Raw genomic sequence first — 18,144 nt, 5'->3', positions numbered from 1 at the left:
CTCTGCTGGAAAAATGACTGTGGGTTATTGGGTGAGGATCTAGTAAGTTCACAAAATCTGCTACCCTTCCTCAAGTACCCATAATTTTCTGGTACCTTCCTTCATTAGCCCGTTAGTCCCAGAACTCATTTCTTCCAACAGCCCCCGTTCATCTGTCTCCATTATGCGCCTACTTAGTCTTTCCCATTCATTATTTTCTTCCCAAAAAAGGCAAAGTTTTGCCCGTTATGCCATGAATCTGCTCTAACAACCTAATTCTCAAATTTGCTAGGCATATTTACATCCATGTTTTAGCTGGACACGGTGGCATACACATGGCATCCCAGAACTCTGGAGGACAGGCAGAGGATTGAGAGGCCAGTGTGAGCTATGGAGAGACCTTGTATAACACACACACACACACACACACACACACACACACACACACACACACACACTATCTTGCATTCCTTGGCTTCATTTCCTACAACTCGAGGTTTCTAGCAACAACTGGCTTTGGGCCATTTCCACTTCACACTGCTTACTTCTCTCAAGCCCCTCCTTCAGAACTTATCGAAGTCCAGAGTCTCAGCCCCAGCAGACCAAAAGCTCTGATTTCCTCATCTATTAGATTAAAGAATTGCATTAGATAATTTGTTTGTTCAGCTCAAACATTATACTTCTAAGCCTTCCCTGGTCCTTCTCATCTGAAACCATTCTCCTCCAGCACAGATCAAAGTTTATTGTGCCTGTCATGTGCTATACCACCTGACTCGCATAATCACTTGAGCATCCACTCTGTGTCACGAGTTGTCAGCAAGGCAAGGATAGCCCCTACTCCCAAGAGCAACACTACTGGTATGTATATGGGGTCAACCTCGCACCAGATACGTTCTGTAAGAACAGAAGCCAGCTGTACAATCTCATCACGGGTTTGCATAAAACACATACAAAGAAAAGTTAGCCCTGCAAATTACCAACCCATCTCACTGCTCCGGGGCAGAGACCAGGATCCCAAGCCCTGAGAGGAGACTGGCCGCTGCGTCCCAGAACACTACCTGCCTTGATGTGCCTGAGGAAGAGTAGGATTCTAAATCAAAGGGGAAAGTGTGCAAAAGACACACTGGATTGAGATGTTACATGCAGGTACTTTTCACTTTAGATGGAGGACTTGTGTTTGTTTATTTTTCTTCTTTTGCTTAACCAAAGCCAGATGCTCTGCTAGGTTTGAATCATGCACAAAGCTCTGAGAGGTGGTGAGGACAAATCATCATTTTGGTTCAGATCAGTAAAATACTCAAAGAATGCTCAGATTAAAGTGTCAGAAATGCAAACATGAGAAAGCTTAAAAGGTACTCTTGGATGAAGTGTTTGAGACGGCAACAAGGGTGTAAGCAGCCAGGTTCTGGGACAGACTGCTGGTCTGTGGCTTCTTGTCCACAAAGCTATAACAACCTACTGAGGCACAGATGTGTGTTTCAATGGAGCTTAAACCCACCTTGAAAACCTGACTTCCCTGTGTCTGTTTGGCATGTGCGCACACTCTGTTTGGGGCTAGTGCTTTTGTGACTCTATTTACATCCTTTCCTCTCTCAGTTGTTTATTCGTTTGTTTTTGTAATGTTGGGCACACAGAAACCAGGGCCCCATGCAAGGCAAGTAAGTACTCTACCACTGAACAGTATCCCAGCTACCAAGTCATGGGCTCTGGGCTCTGCAGAGAGACGAGTTCTGCCAGCAAAGAAAATCAGTATGGGTTTTGAGGAACCCATATCCTCGAAGAATAGCATACACCCACTAGTTTACTGGGAACACTGAAAAGTATAGGGTTAGAATAAAGATAGAAGACGACACAGGTTCTTGCAATACACAAAAGTTTATTTATTTATTTTTTTTACTTTTTGATCAGTCAGTTTTGAAGGCAAAATAAAATAGAACTGAACATCAATAAATTTTGTACAACAAAACCAGCCTTTAATAAGGAACTGATAGTCCATGAGCAGTTTAAAATCTCAGAATGGTTTCCCTTTTTCAAAGTCATGCTTTCTTGCGGTCCATGAGAGGTTGGCACAGAAGAGATGGTGGATGGTGTGGAAAGTGAAGGATGGGAGGCTCCCTCAGATCCGTGTCAGCTGATGCCACAAACTGGAGGGGAGGATGCTTTCCACTTTCTCCATAACAAAGTTCAAGGGGGCAAACAAAGTGCTGAGGAACTGCAAGGAAATCAGAAAAACAGCAGTCAGGAGAAAGCTTGTCCAAGACAAAGGTCAACTCTCCCGCGCACGCCTGCATCTTAGGATGTTCCACTCTGAACGCCTCATGAATGTACACCCCTCATGTTTACAGGAAATGTCGGGGCAAGTGGAAGATGCATTCCAGCCCCACCCCCAGCACGACAGATAAGAAGGAAGTGTCTGCTGACAGCCTCCCTCAGCCCTCTGACATCTGCCACAGTTCCTAAGATGCTAGCAGTGTTCAGAGTTTACCCCCTGCCTATTAAGATGAATATCTTCCAAGAGGATGATGGATCGGTATCAAGTGGACCTAGGAGCCACACAATGGTGACAACCTAGGCTACTTGATTGTCTAGCTGGCTCTACAGCCTACTTTAAATGGAAAAGGGGATATGAAGAGCCAGGTTTGTAATGCCAGACTGCTTTGGTTTCCTGGTGTCTTCCAAGCACAGCCTAAGCAGCATGTTTTGTGTCATGTGTCAGAGAGCTGGGGAGAGAGCAGCAGGCTGGCACCCTGGGAGGCCTTGTCCTCCAGGAAGGGCTGCTGAATGGGCCTCTGGGAACTCAATACGTCTCTGCTTTTCATGCACAGACAGTGATTAACAACGTGTCTTTTAAGACACACACTATGCTTTATCAGATACTAATCATAATTTCAAATTTATTCTGATGATGTTCCTGTGAACAACTGACTTGGAGAAGCTTGCAGAAGACATGTCTGTTCAGGGAAGGGATGAGGATTGAGAAGGGCTGTCTTCTGTCTGCTGAGAACCAAGGCCTTGACTTGCTGACGTCTAACACCTGGTTCTTTATTGTGTGTCTTCTTTTGCCCTAATCACTACCCAGAGCACAGTACTGCCAATACCAAAAAAGATTTTACTTCGGAGTAAATAGAAACATGCAGTGGGAACATGGTTCTGAGTACAAACAAAATTAGTAGGTAGTGCAGTCAGTAAACATATAGCATTACCCTTACTGGTCACATATTCTATGAGTTTTGAATCTTCAAAGTAAGAGAGATGAAAGTCAAGTGTCCCAAATTCAAAGACCTCAGGATGGGGTGTGTGTTTGTGAGAGTGTGTGTATATGTGTGTGTGTGTGTGTGTGCATGTATGCATGTGTCTGTGATTTTAATGTGTATGGAACATACCTATCAAGAAGGCCGATAACACACATTGTAGCTGCATCATCAGAAAGAAACTTGGTAAAGTTTCTTTATTCTATTTTTTAAATCTATTAGATACTGTTGCTTGGCAATTAAGTACTACATAAGAAAAAGAGACCCTCACATAAAACTTCCTCTCTTGAAGCCTCAAAGGCAAGGGATAGAGGGAGCACAGACATTAAGATGTGGACAGAGTAAAGTTGTACATATAGGTCATGGTAGCAGTTAGGGTAGACGCCCAGGGGTGTTCAGAAAAGGAAGAGAAGTCAGGCTATAGAAGAGGGGACAAGTGTTGAGAAAATCAACAGACTCCACTGGATGGAAGAAATGTCAGAAGGTGTGCTGTCAGTGCCGACATCGTAGATATGCATGAAGTGAACACTCTAGGTCTAACTAATGGTCAGAATATGGAAAAGGAAACCATCCGATGGTGAGTAGCTCAGGTCCATTGGAATACAAGCTGAGTTCAGACTGCCTGGCAGCCTTGAGTGCCAGCTTGATGTGCAGTTGAAAAATAGGCAGCCCCAGGTGTGGGGATACACTGCTCAGTGGGTGTTAGGTTCACAGTTTCTGATATTCTGAAAATATCCTTTTGTGACTATGCCAAAAGACTTAGGAGAGTTACCCTCTGATAGCACTTCTCAACCTATGGGCATCACCCTTTCATAGGGTCTGGCATAAGACCTCTCAGAAAACACAGAGATTTACATTATGATCAATAACAGTAGCAAAATTATAAAGTAGCAATGGAAATGATTTTACGGTGGGGGGGGCTGTAATGAGGAATTAATTGTATTAAAGGGTCACAGCATTCGGAAGGTTGAGAATCTGCAGGATGGATTATCCATCCTTCCCAGTTTAGCAATGGGCTGTGTTCCATCATGAAGAAGGCTGGAAAGCATTGTGGAGAGAAACACCGGGCCCAGGCATGATCCCTGCCTGGCTGCCTCTGAAATCTTCGCCAATATCCTACACTTAAAAGGATGATATAGACCAAGCATGCTAACTTGACTATTAGTATAAAACTGCGCTTACAAGTTATATGGGTACAAGTGTCTGTGGTATACACAGTGAGAGGTAGATACACAATGATAGATGACCAAAGCTACAAAGGTGGCAGTGTTTGCATACCGTACTCAATTCCATAAAGAGAATGCAAGTGGTAAGCCATGGGGATGTATCAGAGATTCTAGCAGGTGATGGAAAAAGCACAGGTCAATAAGCAAGGTGACATTGCTAGTGGCTGTACTGAGCAGATTTGGGAGCGGAAGCACTCAGTAGGCCCTGAGCCAGAGCCATGGGAGGAGACACTCTCAAAGGTTGTATGTACCCTGTACAGTCCCACACCCTAATGTGTGGGCACCAGAGGGAGCAGGAGGGGGCTCAACCAGAGTGCAGCATGAAGACAATGTCATCACGAAACTTCAAAGTAAAGACCAGCTTTGGTTGTGTGCTTTCTGTTTCTGGGGAGCATTAACTTGACTGAGACCAGAAGCGTCACTCTGAGGTCTATAATTCCTCCTTTCCCCCACTGCATGCCAAGATACAGTGGTCTTCCTCGCTATACTACACCTGCTCTTCCCACTGAAGTTATATGAAGGCTGACACTCCGCTCCAGTCCCCCTGTGTGTAATGACCTATTCTTTCTTCCTTATATCCCGAATGGGTGACTGAGGAAGGCCCCCTTTGAGATCTCCCAGGATAGCCTCATGTATTTCCTTACAGAAGCCCAGCTGAGATGTGCATCTCTCATACCCAGGCCACCTTCCTTCTTAAGAGCCCTCCGCACCCTCCTCCCTGTCCACACCTATAAAGAAGAAGCTACAGAGCAAAGAGGCCTGTGAAGTGCCTAGGCCTTCCAATCACTGGCAGCCCCAGGTCCGTCCGTGGCTCTTGTCGGGAGTTACAGAGGTTTGTGGGCTCGTGCCTTGCTCCTCAGGTGCCTCGGGACACTCAGCTGGCGCTTTAGCTGTATGAAAAACCATCAGAACCTTTGACCAGAAACCTAAGAATGCTTGAAGAGAAACAGCACTTTCATTTCTAGACTAAAAGGAAAATTTATTACCTAAAGAGTTAAACCTGAATGAGCAAAACCAGGCAACTTGGATCAACTCATCTATTCCAATGTCTAAAACCTCTGTCCAGAGGGCAGAGAGCCACGGTCAGATTTCTAACCCAAGTGTCCCATAACTCAATTAGTGTCCACTGGTGAGAAAACGCAACTGAGCTCATAAAAAAGGAGAGAGTGGCACTTCAATCGCCTCATCCTCTCTTTCCCAAGACACTGTCACTGAGAGCAAGGTCACAGCTCGCAGCTCGTTGGGTTCACAGTGGAAACCTCTTGCTTATCTGAATAGGTTCCAGGTGCCCTGTCGCAAGCAGACAATTGACATCCCACTGTAATCAATATCAGACTTCAAAGAGTCCAGGCCTATAAATGAAGATGAGACAGAAGTTAGGGGGTGCAGTCTCAAAGGAGTAAGAGCCGAGGAGGAAAGACAGGCCCTCGAGAGCAGAAGGGGTCAGAGTGCTGACCTTCCCCCATTCTGAGCAGAGCTGGGCCTGTGTGATAGCTTACTTATATGAGCTGCCTTATCTTAAGAACCAAACATTCTAGGAAGAGTTAGTCCTAAGTCATCGAGGTAGATTAGATTGTAGGCAGCCAGTCTCAGCCTCTCTACTCACGCCTCTCCAGTGACTCACTGTCTAAGGGTGCTGGGACTGGCTGTGTTAGTGAACAAACATGCAAGAGTTCCCACGCTGTGGAGCCTGGAGGGTGGCAGAGCAATCTCTCTGCATCTACTAAAAGTCATCACACCCAGGGCATTATCTCAGGAGAGGACTGAAAACCATCACTTTCTCAAGCTGCAAATGGCTGCAGACAGCCTGTGGGGCAACTGTGATAACCCCCAGGTGTTGGGCAGGGCTTTTGGAGGTCTGATGGAGTGAGGAGGTGCAGATGAAGAGTCTGCTGCCAAAGACACACCGGCCCTCCTGAGATCCCAGGCCTTCTTCACGCCACTGCCCAGCTTCCTCTCTTCCTAGTCCTCCCCAGAGTGGACAGGGGTAGAGCTCCTTAAAGGGTGAGGCAGCCTTGATCCTCCGGGTAGAGGTTTACAAGCATGCTTGTTAATAGCGGTAGTTGACCACAGAACCAAGCCGTGGTAAAGAGAAGGAACACTGCAAAGCCAATCTATTTCATCCAGTCATTTGATTCCAGATGTAAGACTGATGCTCTGGAAATAGTGAGGACAACAGCCAGTGCTAACCGCCCACTTTTCTGAAGAAACTGCTCTATGACCTGTCTAGAGAATCTATTTGCTCTCTGCTCTCCTTCTGATGCCTTTGCTGGCTACCATCCGCTCAGTATTGTGCTTCTCAGCTGTGACTGTAGACCTGAATCTCCAGGGAACAACTCAAAACTCGAATGCCTATGCTGCATTGGGTCAAGTAGGCAAGAGGCCCGAGGGAGGGCCGTTACCAGTAATCTTTAAGCTCCATTGGTGTTCAAACGTACAGACAGACTGAAACTACTAATTCTGGACAGCTGTCACTTGAATAGCTATGACAGACTATGGCATAACCTCATGAATGACTTCTTAAAGGTTTACTTTTATAAAGCCAAATTCCTTAGAAGGGAGTAAAATCTTTAACTTCCACCCTCAAATGGGTTGTGGGGTCACTGCTAAAAATACGGATTCCTGGTGTGAACATCAGGATTCTGAATTTTGATGGTATGGCCACAAACACTATTCCACTATTGGCACCCTAGAGGCTAAGGACCTCGGAGATCCCATACCCCAGCAAGGGTTATCTGCCAGCTTATACTGAACATTGGGACAATGAGGTGCTTTTGTACGAGTTTTAAGAGTGTTTAAAGGGGAAACAGAAACATGGGAACAGTAATCGCCTAGCTCCAGAGCTACATTCCGACTACACATTTTAATGGCATTATACCCTAATCTCTGCCAACTCCTCTCTCTCAGAGGCTAGCTGCAGCGGAGACAACGGACAGCACAGGTCTGACCCAAGGCATCTAGGGCAGCAGCTTGGTAATGCTGATTTGGGAAAATATGTAGGCGATATAAGAAAACTTATTTCCCCGAAGGAAGGAGGGAGTTCAAGTTGGTCTTATGTAGAGAAGCTGTCCTGAGAATCTGCGAGGAAAAGCAGATTTCTATGGTGAGCTCCCAGAGTGTGAAATGAGTGTAAACAGAAGTGAAAGGTAGGATTGTGAGTGCTACATGATAGAGCTCGGAATGGCCATTGGTGCAATGGGTGCCATGTTAAACAGGGAAAACCCATGCACAGAGACATTCACTGTGAGCCCATGCACAGGGACATTCACTGTGAGCCCGTGCACAGGGGCATTCACTGTGAGCCCATGCACAGGGACATTCACTGTGAGCCCGTGCACAGGGGCATTCACTGTGAGCCCATGCACAGGGATATTCACTGTGAGCCCGTGCACAGGGGCATTCACTGTGAGCCCATGCACAGGGATATTCACTGTGAGCCTGTGCACAAGGACATTCACTGTGAGCCCATGCACAGGGGTATTCACTGTGAGCCCGTGCACAAGGACATTCACTGTGAGCCCATGCACAGGGGTATTCACTGTGAGCCCGTGCACAAGGACATTCACTGTGAGCCCATGCACAGGGATATTCACTGTGAGCCCGTGCACAGGGGCATTCACTGTGAGCCCATGCACAGGGATATTCACTGTGAGCCCATGCACAAGGACATTCACTGTGAGCCCATGCACAGGGGTATTCACTGTGAGCCCGTGCACAAGGACATTCACTGTGAGCCCATGCACAGGGGTATTCACTGTGAGCCCATGCACAAGGACATTCACTGTGAGCCCATGCACAGGGGTATTCACTGTGAGCCCGTGCACAGGGATATTCACTGTGAGCCCGTGCACAGGGATATTCACTGTGAGCCCGTGCACAGGGATATTCACTGTGAGCCCATGCACAGGGGCATTCACTGTGAGCCCATGCACAGGGATATTCACTGTGAGCCCGTGCACAGGGGCATTCACTGTGAGCCCATGCACAGGGATATTCACTGTGAGCCCATGCACAAGGACATTCACTGTGAGCCCATGCACAGGGGTATTCACTGTGAGCCCGTGCACAAGGACATTCACTGTGAGCCCATGCACAGGGGTATTCACTGTGAGCCCATGCACAGGGGTATTCACTGTGAGCCCGTGCACAGGGATATTCACTGTGAGCCCGTGCACAGGGATATTCACTGTGAGCCCGTGCTCAGGGACATTCACTGTGAGCCCGTGCACAGGGGTATTCACTGTGAGCCCATGCACAAGGACATTCACTGTGAGCCCATGCACAGGGACATTCACTGTGAGCCCGTGCACAGGGGTATTCACTGTGAGCCCATGCACAGGGACATTCACTGTGAGCCCATGCACAGGGATATTCACTGTGAGCCCGTGCACAGGGATATTCACTGTGAGCCCGTGCACAAGGACATTCACTGTGAGCCCGTGCACAGGGATATTCACTGTGAGCCCATGCACAGGGGTATTCACTGTGAGCCCGTGCACAAGGACATTCACTGTGAGCCCATGCACAGGGGTATTCACTATGAGCCCGTGCACAGGGGTATATTCATGGTGAGCCCGTGCACAGCAGTATTTTTGATGCACTCAGATGCCCTTTCATAGCCACAGTGGAAGGTACTTTGTTTGAGGACCCTTTAACCTGTAAGGGTTTATGATCACAAGGGAAGGGCAGGGAAGGGAAGAAACACTAAATGATATCTGATTTTTATGCTGTTTGCTTTTTTCTGCAGAGATTGTTGCTATTCATTCATTTAACAATCATTGGTTGAGAGCCTACAGTGATCAAGGCTCTGTACAAAGCTTTGGAAATACAGATATGAGAAAGGTACAAACTTGGTTTCAAAGACTACTGTCTAAAGGGGCACAGACAATTTTTCATCAATTATAGGTGCCAACATAGGCCTTCATGGAGCTCTGTGGGAACATGGAGACATGCCCCTCAACTTCAGAGAAATGAATGCAGCATTAAAGAAGAAATAGGTCTTTAGGAGACAGAGGAGTACTGGCCATTTGAGGCATCGCATGCATAACAAACTGCATGTGTAAAGGCACTGAGGTACACAGGCCTGGTGCATCTGGGAATTGTGAGCAATTCACTATGGCTGAAAACGGCTCTGTGTAAGAACAAGGCTGAGGCTAACAAGGTCATCAAAGGGCCACTACAAGAAAGAAAGCTCCTTTAGGGCAAGCAAAAGGACTGAGATTTTTGTCCTGAAATCACTGGGAACTAGTGGATAAAGGCTGGGAAGTGGCATGCTTACTGGAAATGTAGAAATCTCTTCTTGTGTTTGTATACCAGACAGAGGTGAGACAGCATTAGGAGGCTGACCTGGGCAGCCACCTGGCAGGGAGGGGCCTGAGAGAGCAGGGAGTTTGTGGTCGAGGAACTGACTCAGGACCTGGCAGGGCCACTGTAGAGGCAGAGGTAAGGAGACAGGCCATACTTGCTGATCCCATACATCTTGAAATCAGAGGGCTGGGAGTTAGTAACTCATGTTTTCCTCTCTACTTTCTTTATTTGACAGCTCACTATGCCAAAATTAGGATATTCACCATCATGCTCTGACAGAAATGATCAGGCCTCTTCTGGGGAAAGTGGTTCTTAGCAAGCAAGGCAGACGCTTTCTTCTAGGGTTGTCTCTCCCCGTCTCACAAGGCTCTGTGTGGAGTTTTCCTATTTCTAAAAGCCATCTTGGTTCCCTTCCACTACAAGCATTCTCACATTCTCACAGTTCATACCCAAACAGCCCAAGGGTCTGGAGCCAGTCAGAACATCACATAAATAAAACTGGGGAACAAAATATCATGAATGAAAGATTCACAGTATCTCAGGATTAGAAAGTGCCATTCAGATATACACGCTCCGCCATTTCTCATTTGTGAGGATTCCCTAAATTCCATCATCCTTTGGACTTCCTGCACTCTCTGGAAGGTGCTGAGGATTTCTATGGGAAATGAGGGAAGGCCAGAACTAACCCTTTGCTCTCACTTGCCCCACCCCAGCCATCGATTGCTCTGATGATCATGAAAACTAAATGACTCTTCAGCCCCTTCCCCTCTGGCTCCTTCCCTTGGCTTCCTTTGTCCACCAGTCCATTGCCTAAGTCCCCCTTCTCAGTGAGCACTCACAGCTTTTGCGAAGACTCCCATAAGTTCCGGAAACTGATGTGTCAGGAGGGCCAGCATGGCTGTGAAGGAGCACAGTCCAGCAGTGAAGAGGATGAAGAAGGGAAGTTCCTTCTTTGGGTAAACTGAGACTTCATGGAAAGCTGAGGAGAAAACCAGAAGGGAGCCATTAGGACTCAGGTGAGCAGCACCTTAGGGAGTCTCACCCCCTTGACTACAGGGTGTCAGCAAGGAGACAGGCAGGAGACTGGGCATCTCCTGCTCACACCTGCCTCTGTTGCCTTTGCTGTCTGACTGCTTTACCCAAGTCCAAGATCTTCTCCAGCACTTCAGGGAGAGACACTACAGGACTAGCTTGGGGGTGTCACACATCCATGAGCCACATCTACGTTTAATATATAGTGTTCCCTTCTCAAAAGCAAATACAAAACAGCAAAACCCTATCCAAATGACAACACATATTTCCAATAGGAATTCCTGAATCAAGTGTGAGTGTGTACGTGTGTACTTGCACTCCTGTCCTATTTTTTTTTTCATTTTTTTAATTAGGTATTTTCTTCATTTACATTTCAAATGTTATCCCAAAAGTCCCCCATGCCCTTCCCCCCTACCCACCCACTCCCTCTTCTTGGCTCTGGTGTTCCCCTGTACTGAGGCATATAAAGCTTGCAAGACCAAGGGGCCTCTCTTCCCAGTGATGGCCGACTAGGCCATCTTCTGCTACAAATGCAGCTAGAGACACGAGCTCCAGGGGTACTGGTTAGTTATGAAACAAATGGATTTAACGGATATCTACAGAACATTTTATCCTAAAACAAAAGGATATACCTTCTTCTCAGCTCCTGTCCTATTTTTATTTTATTGTATTTTTAAATCATTATTGTAAAGCAATATGAGTTTATCTCTTTTCTCCTGACAGTCTAAGGATGTCAGTAGAGGATGCTATCCCAATAGACATTCACCGAAGACCTCACATATGGCTCTATGCAAACTGCAGGACTGAGGGTCACATTTCCTAGGGCTATCTGACACAAGTGTAGGAAATTCCTGATGATAACCACTTAGAACAGTCAGGAGGGTGGGGGGTATGGTCTTTAGAGCGTCCTTCATAGCGTTCAAACACTGTGCACGAGTTCTGTGAAACCCAGAAGAGCTATGGTATGAAAACATAAAGAACTGTAATGAAGAACTCTACTCAACTCATCACATGACTGCCTGTGACCATGGGCTGGTAAGAGATGCTGGCCAGGGGCCATGGGGCTGTGTGTGCAGAGGCAAAACAACTGCCTGGGAGGCCTTGCCAGAAGGGGCTGAGAAACTGCAGGTTCACAGACGACTCCTGGAACCACTAGAATCTACAAGGTTCGTTCCCCATCAAAATACAAGCTTTCACACCAGAGCTCTTCTGGGTTTCACAGAACTCGTGCACACTGTTTGAACGCTATGAAGGACGCTCTAAAGACCATACTCCCCCCACCCTCCTGACTCTTCTACGTGGTTATCATCAGGAATTTCCTACACTTGTGTTAGATAGCCCTAGGAAATGTGACCCTCAGTCCTGCAGTTTGCATAGAGCCATATGTGAGGTCTTCGGTGAATGTCTATTGGGATAGCATCCTCTACAGACATCCTTAGACTGTCAGGAGAAAAGAGATAAACTCATATTGCTTTACAATAATGATTTAAAAATACAGTAAAATAAAAATAGGAGAGGAATGCAAGTATACACTTGGCTTTATTACTCAGAGCCTCAATCAACAGGGCTGAAAACAAAGGGAAACTATCAGGAGGCTTGGAGCACATGCAAGCTTGCCTGCTTGCATGGCAGGATGTCAGCCTGCTGAGGGACAAACCTGGGGTAGAGTGCCTATAGATCCCACTATGCAAGGAATTATACTTTTGATAGGCAAACTATGAGTAGTGTTCCTAACAGCTGAACATCTCTACAAAACCCAATCCATAAGAGGTTCTGAAGTGATGTCACAGTGGACTCATGGCACCCATTGCAATAAATCTCAGCCACATTTCGCTTTTTCAAGGCTTATGAAAACTTTTAAGAAGTGTAATATTGTTCTGATAACTAATCTATACTCATGGACACTTATTGAATGCAATTAAAACATTTTAAAACATGGTACTTTTCAGAAAACTGCCTTTCTACCAGGAAATGGAAACTCTAGTAAGGCTCTCCGTGAAGGGAACATCAAAGGGTAAATTATGGGCCCACGTGGGGCTTCCTGAAATCAAACTACTGTCATGTGATGCACCAGATGCCTTAAAACGAAGCTTTGACCCGAAGACAGCACAGAGCTCTCCCAGCTCCTTAAACAACAACCCTAGGCTGGGCGGCCTAGCAAGGAGACCCAGTCTGATGGCAGCAATCGCTTTTGTATCCAGGTGTCACCATGCTGAAGATTTACAACTATATCATTAAGGGTGGTATCTGAAATTTTATTATGTACCAGATCTGCAAAGTTACACTATTCTTGGGGAAATATTTATATATGCTATAGCTATTAGATATTGATATATCCAGGGCTAGTAAAGAAAAAAATCATGGCAGGAAAGATGAAATGGTGGGGGCAGGGGGAGAGCCAAAAGAGGATTAGCATCTGAGAGGGGAAAATATTTCCCAAGTCAGGGCCACATGAAGAGCTTAGCTATGATCCCTGCACACAGTCTGATTGGATAATAGCTATTTAGCCTGGATTGTCAAAACAATGTTGTATTACAGTAAACCAAAACAATCCATTCCACATGTTACCACATGAGCATTAGGCTGTGAAGGCCTAAGGCACTTGAGGGTAGGGTCTTCCTCCCACACTCTATGACAGTGCTCGGGCTGCATGTGTACTCTAAACATGTCAGCCAACTGAGTGCGTGCAACTCATGAGATGTTCACAGGAACTGTCTGGCCAAGAGTATTGCATCACCATGGACAGCACACCAGCCTTCTTCTCTGCCTCTGGCAGTGATACCAGTGGCCTGGTCCTGCCCTCCCACCCATGACTGAACTGCAGCTTCTTCTACATCAGCATTTCCTCTTCAAACCCCAACTTTTACAGACCACCTCAGACCTGCACGAGAGCCCAAGTAGACCTTTCCCCGAGAAACTGGCCTGCAGAGAAGATGCTCGATGTCAGGGCTCTGTATGATCATATGCTGGGATCAACATATACATGATGCCTCTGCTATATTTCATGCCCTTGGGGTCTTTCCCTCGGATCAATGTGGAAAGACTCAGAGAAGCAGGAAGTCCAACTCACTCACATAATACATTTCTATACCTATGCTATAAAAGAAGGCCAGGGGTTGGGAGAAACTTAATAAAAACAACATCCACACCTATCATGTAACGCCCCCCTCCCTGGATGAAAGGCAGGGTGCAGGGGAAGACACTTACAGGGAAGCAGCTCCCGGTCAGCTGTTTCTGTACAGATTGGGTATGGATAAAATAGGTGTCCCTTCTCCAGGGGATACGGGATCATCCGGAAAGCTACAAAGGAAAGACAGCACATGAAAGGCATATATTTATCTCCTAACTTCCCAACCTCAGAACAGAACTTTTAAGCGTTTTTCTAATGGAACCCACTGCTCTAAGAGAGGCAAGACTTACCCAGACCCCGAGGCTTGTGCCAGACAAAACGTCAGGGGTGCATTTATGCTGCATTACTCACACATTAATCTCACACTATATATTCTGGGCTCACAAAGCTGGGTGGGGAACGAGGTGTAGAGGGCAGGGAAACCATCAATATCAATGCCTAGGGTTTCATCATGTATAAAATATTATGAAAATGTTCTGAGCACTAATTCAATAAGGCCAAAGCAACTGTAATAATTCAAACCTGGATTGATATGCTTTCCCCAGAAGTGAATGTGGACTCGCTCATTGGAGCTTGCTGCAGATTATACAAATATGAAAGGCATTCTGCTGTGTCTAGTTTAAAAAACATGTCTAAGTGGATCAGAACTCCAACCAGGATGGACAAAGAAAAAAAACTTAAAGCACATGATTTGAGAGGTATTTCCACACTTTATGAACCTTTTAAATCTTTCAATAGTGTGTGGGGTGGGGGTGGCTAGAGAGATTGATCGTCTACATTTTGATGATGTCAGGCCACCTAAATTCTGTGTCTATGGCATCAGATGACACTCGGCTTTACACTGAATTATGGCTTTCCAATCAATCCATCCATCCCTATTATCGAGTGTGTTATTCTCCCTGTTCCAATGTCAGCAGCATGTTAGTCTCACTGTTCCTATGAGCAGTGCTCACGGAGTTAATTTTTCTTCAACAGATGTCCTTTAATGGCTGCATATTGTAGATACAGAACAGAAAAGCCATGCACTACCCTGAGAACGTCAGTTAACAATTCTGGCCGGTATCTGTGTCCGAGAGGGGTGATAGCAGTGAGCATTTTAAATGCTCCATGTTAAGGAATCATCCTGCACCCTTAGCCTGTGATTACCAAAGCCCTTACAAAATGCTGTCAATGTACATATGTGCCTTTTGCAAACTGATTTCAAATAAGAATCAGAAACAAAGAACATTCTCCCTCATAAGAAATGACAAGGTCCCATTGTAACCAGCATCAGTGCACATATGGTATTTATTCTGGTGTCTGAATATTATTTAAAAGTAAAAACAGTATGTATGTGATTCCCAGCATTTGGAATGCAGTCAATCTACACCACAGTGGTATCACTGTGAGGTTATAGCACATTGCCATGGAGAATATAAATCACTATAAATGTGGGATTAGAACAGAGCCAGTTTGCTGGCAGTTTGCTGAGGTAAAAAATGTTACAAATTTTCTTTTTGTAACAGAAACTTCTTAAACAGATTAAAACATTAAAAACACCCCAGACTTTAGCTCTTCCTATAACTGAAGGTTCACCCTACTTCAATCTGACCTCTCCCATAAACAAAGTTGACTTTTGCCAGTTAGCTCAAGTGACAGCAGAGTTGTTCAGTCACAAGATTTTGAAGAAACCAGTATCTCTCTCACCAAAGAAAGACTTGCAATACAAGGAGAACAAACAGCACAAAACATTAGAGAAAACAAACAAAACAAAACATATAAAGAAAAAAAATCCTTGAAGCAATTATGTAGCATCCATTCCCTAAAATATTTTCTGGGGAGCTTGTACTTTTACATTGAAGCTGCAGAAAGGCAGGATTTCAATACACCTTTTTATAAATGATAGTTTCTCTGAAAGCATCCCCCACTTTTACTCTCTCTGTGTGTTACTCTCCACGCAACTAGGCTATTGTTTTGTAATCTATTTGGGTTCATGTGATAAAAAAAGAAAAACAACACAGTTTTCACAATTGCTACTAATTTTGAAAAGTAAACTTCATTCAGAATTGAAGTCAGTTTGAACTTCATGAAAGGATTTGTTTAAAGAAAAATGTAGGCACACACCCTTGAGAGTTACTTGACTATAGAAATCTTCAAGTGAGACTTCTCCCTCCATACTTGGCACAGAGAACTTTATGCATCAACTTAATCCTTTTCTTTTTCTTTTAATCAGTTCTCAACTTTTTCAGAAAGGGTGGAGATTTTGCTATTGCACAATTTATAAATATATAGAGATATGTTTCCTGCATTTTTATGGAATCCTTAAGATTTCTTTTCCTCATGTCAGATATCATTTACATTAAGTTCATAAAATAATATTAAGATTTGGCTTCACTAAACAAAAGCAAACACAATTTCCACTTGCAATTCTATCCTCCACCCACCCTGCTGTGCAGGGTCCAACAGAGCCTGAGATAAGAATGGGTCTGAAGAAACGGGCGCAGGCCTTACCCTGCCCCTGCCAGCTTCCCTCCTACCTCCTGTCCCTTTCACTGAGACGAGCACTGGTTTCATGACTCTTAAAGCTTTCACCAAATGTCCAGAGATTTTGTCAGTGTAAATCCTAAGAAGACACTTATTGAGTGGTTCAAATATGAATAGAAATAGACTATTTGAAGATACTATTTTCAAATGACTATGTAATTCCTAAAAGTCTTTTAGAAACATATTTTAGATAAATTAAAATTGTACAGATATGTGGTTCAAAACAAAGCAGTAAACCTAGGCTACTTTAAAAAAATGGTACACAAGCGGCATTTCTACTTCTTTCTTCATGGGGCACGCTCTTCATCTTGATGCTGCTTGCCCCTTTCGTCAGAGGTGTCACTAAAGTTCCAAAGCACACCAAAACATCCTGTACAACCTAGTCTACCTAGACAGCATGTGCCGTCTTCCGCTCTCCCTAGTCAAAGGCACTTCCTAGGTACCACACTGCTCAGTGCCATATGGGTCAGAAGCCCTCAGCAGCATCCGAGCGAGTATCAACAAAGCCACAGATGGATAGAGGCTGGAGACACGAGACAATTACAAACAGTCACCCTCCCGTTACACAGACGGATAGAAGACACGTTTTGATATTTAGCTGACACTTGGTTGATATTTTTCCTGTCAAACAGAACACTATTGAGATTATCTGTAGCACAGGGACCTGAGAGTGAATTCCAGCTCCATGTCCTATCGTTAGTCTCTTGTCAGAACGGTCTTTGCAGCAGATTCTAAGGACAACTGCCCCTGTGCTGAGACAGTTCAGACCCAAGGGCCAAGCTGCCCTGTCCAGGTCAGGGTTCTCAGCACCTTCCCTCCTCCTCCTCTGAACCCCAAGCCCTCACCTTCTGCATCGGGGAGCACTGGGTGGAAGTGCTGCTGTGTGCTAACAAATGGGCCTGCAGCTGCTGGAGCCCAACAGAATCATCCAAATACAGGTCGTCTGCACTGTGTCTGACTGCAGTACAAGTACCGGGCATGAAGGCCACCTGTCTTTCATTAGTCATTTCAATGCAGAAATAAGGAAAAGACAGAGATCAAAGCCTGGCTTTTGATCCATATTCTTTCAACTATAACAGTGAAGTAAACTGACCTTGAGAAACTCATTTTCCTTTGGTTGGATTTAAGTATGGTTTTTCCTAATTTTGAAGGAGGAATTCTAGGGTTTTACAGTGAACTTCCTCACTCATTAGTGACCCTCAACCCTTATTCTCTGTTCCTATGGCCATACTAGCACCACCTGCACTATCTGTCTACATGCACAAATACATGTGAAGTTGCCTATGTACATATATGCATAAAACATGATTGGAGAATACATGTATACACACACAAAGACTTCTTACAAAGCATTTTTTACATTCATTTCTTCAAACATAAAGCCTGCTACAGGGGAAGGATTCAGTAAACGTTTTCTCAATGAATTATATGCAACTAGGAAGACAGCATTTCTTTCAGAACTTAAGTAAAGCTAAGGTTACAGGAACAAGCCTGTTGCACTATTCTAAAGACTAGAGCAGGAAAATCACTGTAACCTGCATGTTTGAGGCCAGCCTTGGAAACACAGGAAGGCCCTGACTCTCATGCCATAACAGTGGGTCAGCTCTGACCAGGGTCTTTATCCAATGGCTGCTTTCTTTCAAATCATAAAATGCATCCTTAGATCTGTTAGGAGTAGGGGCAGGGGTCAGTTAGG

General features: G+C 45.2%; 1 protein-coding gene across 18 annotated transcripts in view; it reads right to left on the bottom strand.

The window, feature by feature from the left end:
• Positions 1-1,837: 1,837 nt before the first annotated feature.
• The window catches only part of St7 (suppression of tumorigenicity 7), a 249,123-nt gene continuing 232,816 nt past the window's right edge, over positions 1,838-18,144 (bottom strand). For 7 of the 18 annotated variants that reach the window (NM_001289624.1, NM_001289625.1, NM_001289626.1 and 4 more), the window contains 3 exons: positions 14,003-14,095; positions 10,603-10,742; positions 1,838-2,191 (listed from right to left, as the gene is read on the bottom strand). In NM_001289624.1, coding sequence (NP_001276553.1) covers positions 2,096-2,191; positions 10,603-10,742; positions 14,003-14,095 — 329 coding nt within the window. In that variant the 3' untranslated portion in view covers positions 1,838-2,095. Of the gene's footprint in view, positions 2,192-10,602; positions 10,743-14,002; positions 14,096-18,144 lie in introns of those variants that run through there. The other 11 variants (XR_868763.3, XR_003956242.1, XR_377291.4 and 8 more) reach the window with 3 other exon arrangements.

This window comes from Mus musculus, chromosome 6, assembly GCF_000001635.26.
Source record: "Mus musculus strain C57BL/6J chromosome 6, GRCm38.p6 C57BL/6J".
In the NCBI taxonomy this organism is placed as follows: Eukaryota; Metazoa; Chordata; class Mammalia; order Rodentia; family Muridae; genus Mus; species Mus musculus.
This window is presented reverse-complemented; position numbering and strand designations above follow the sequence as displayed.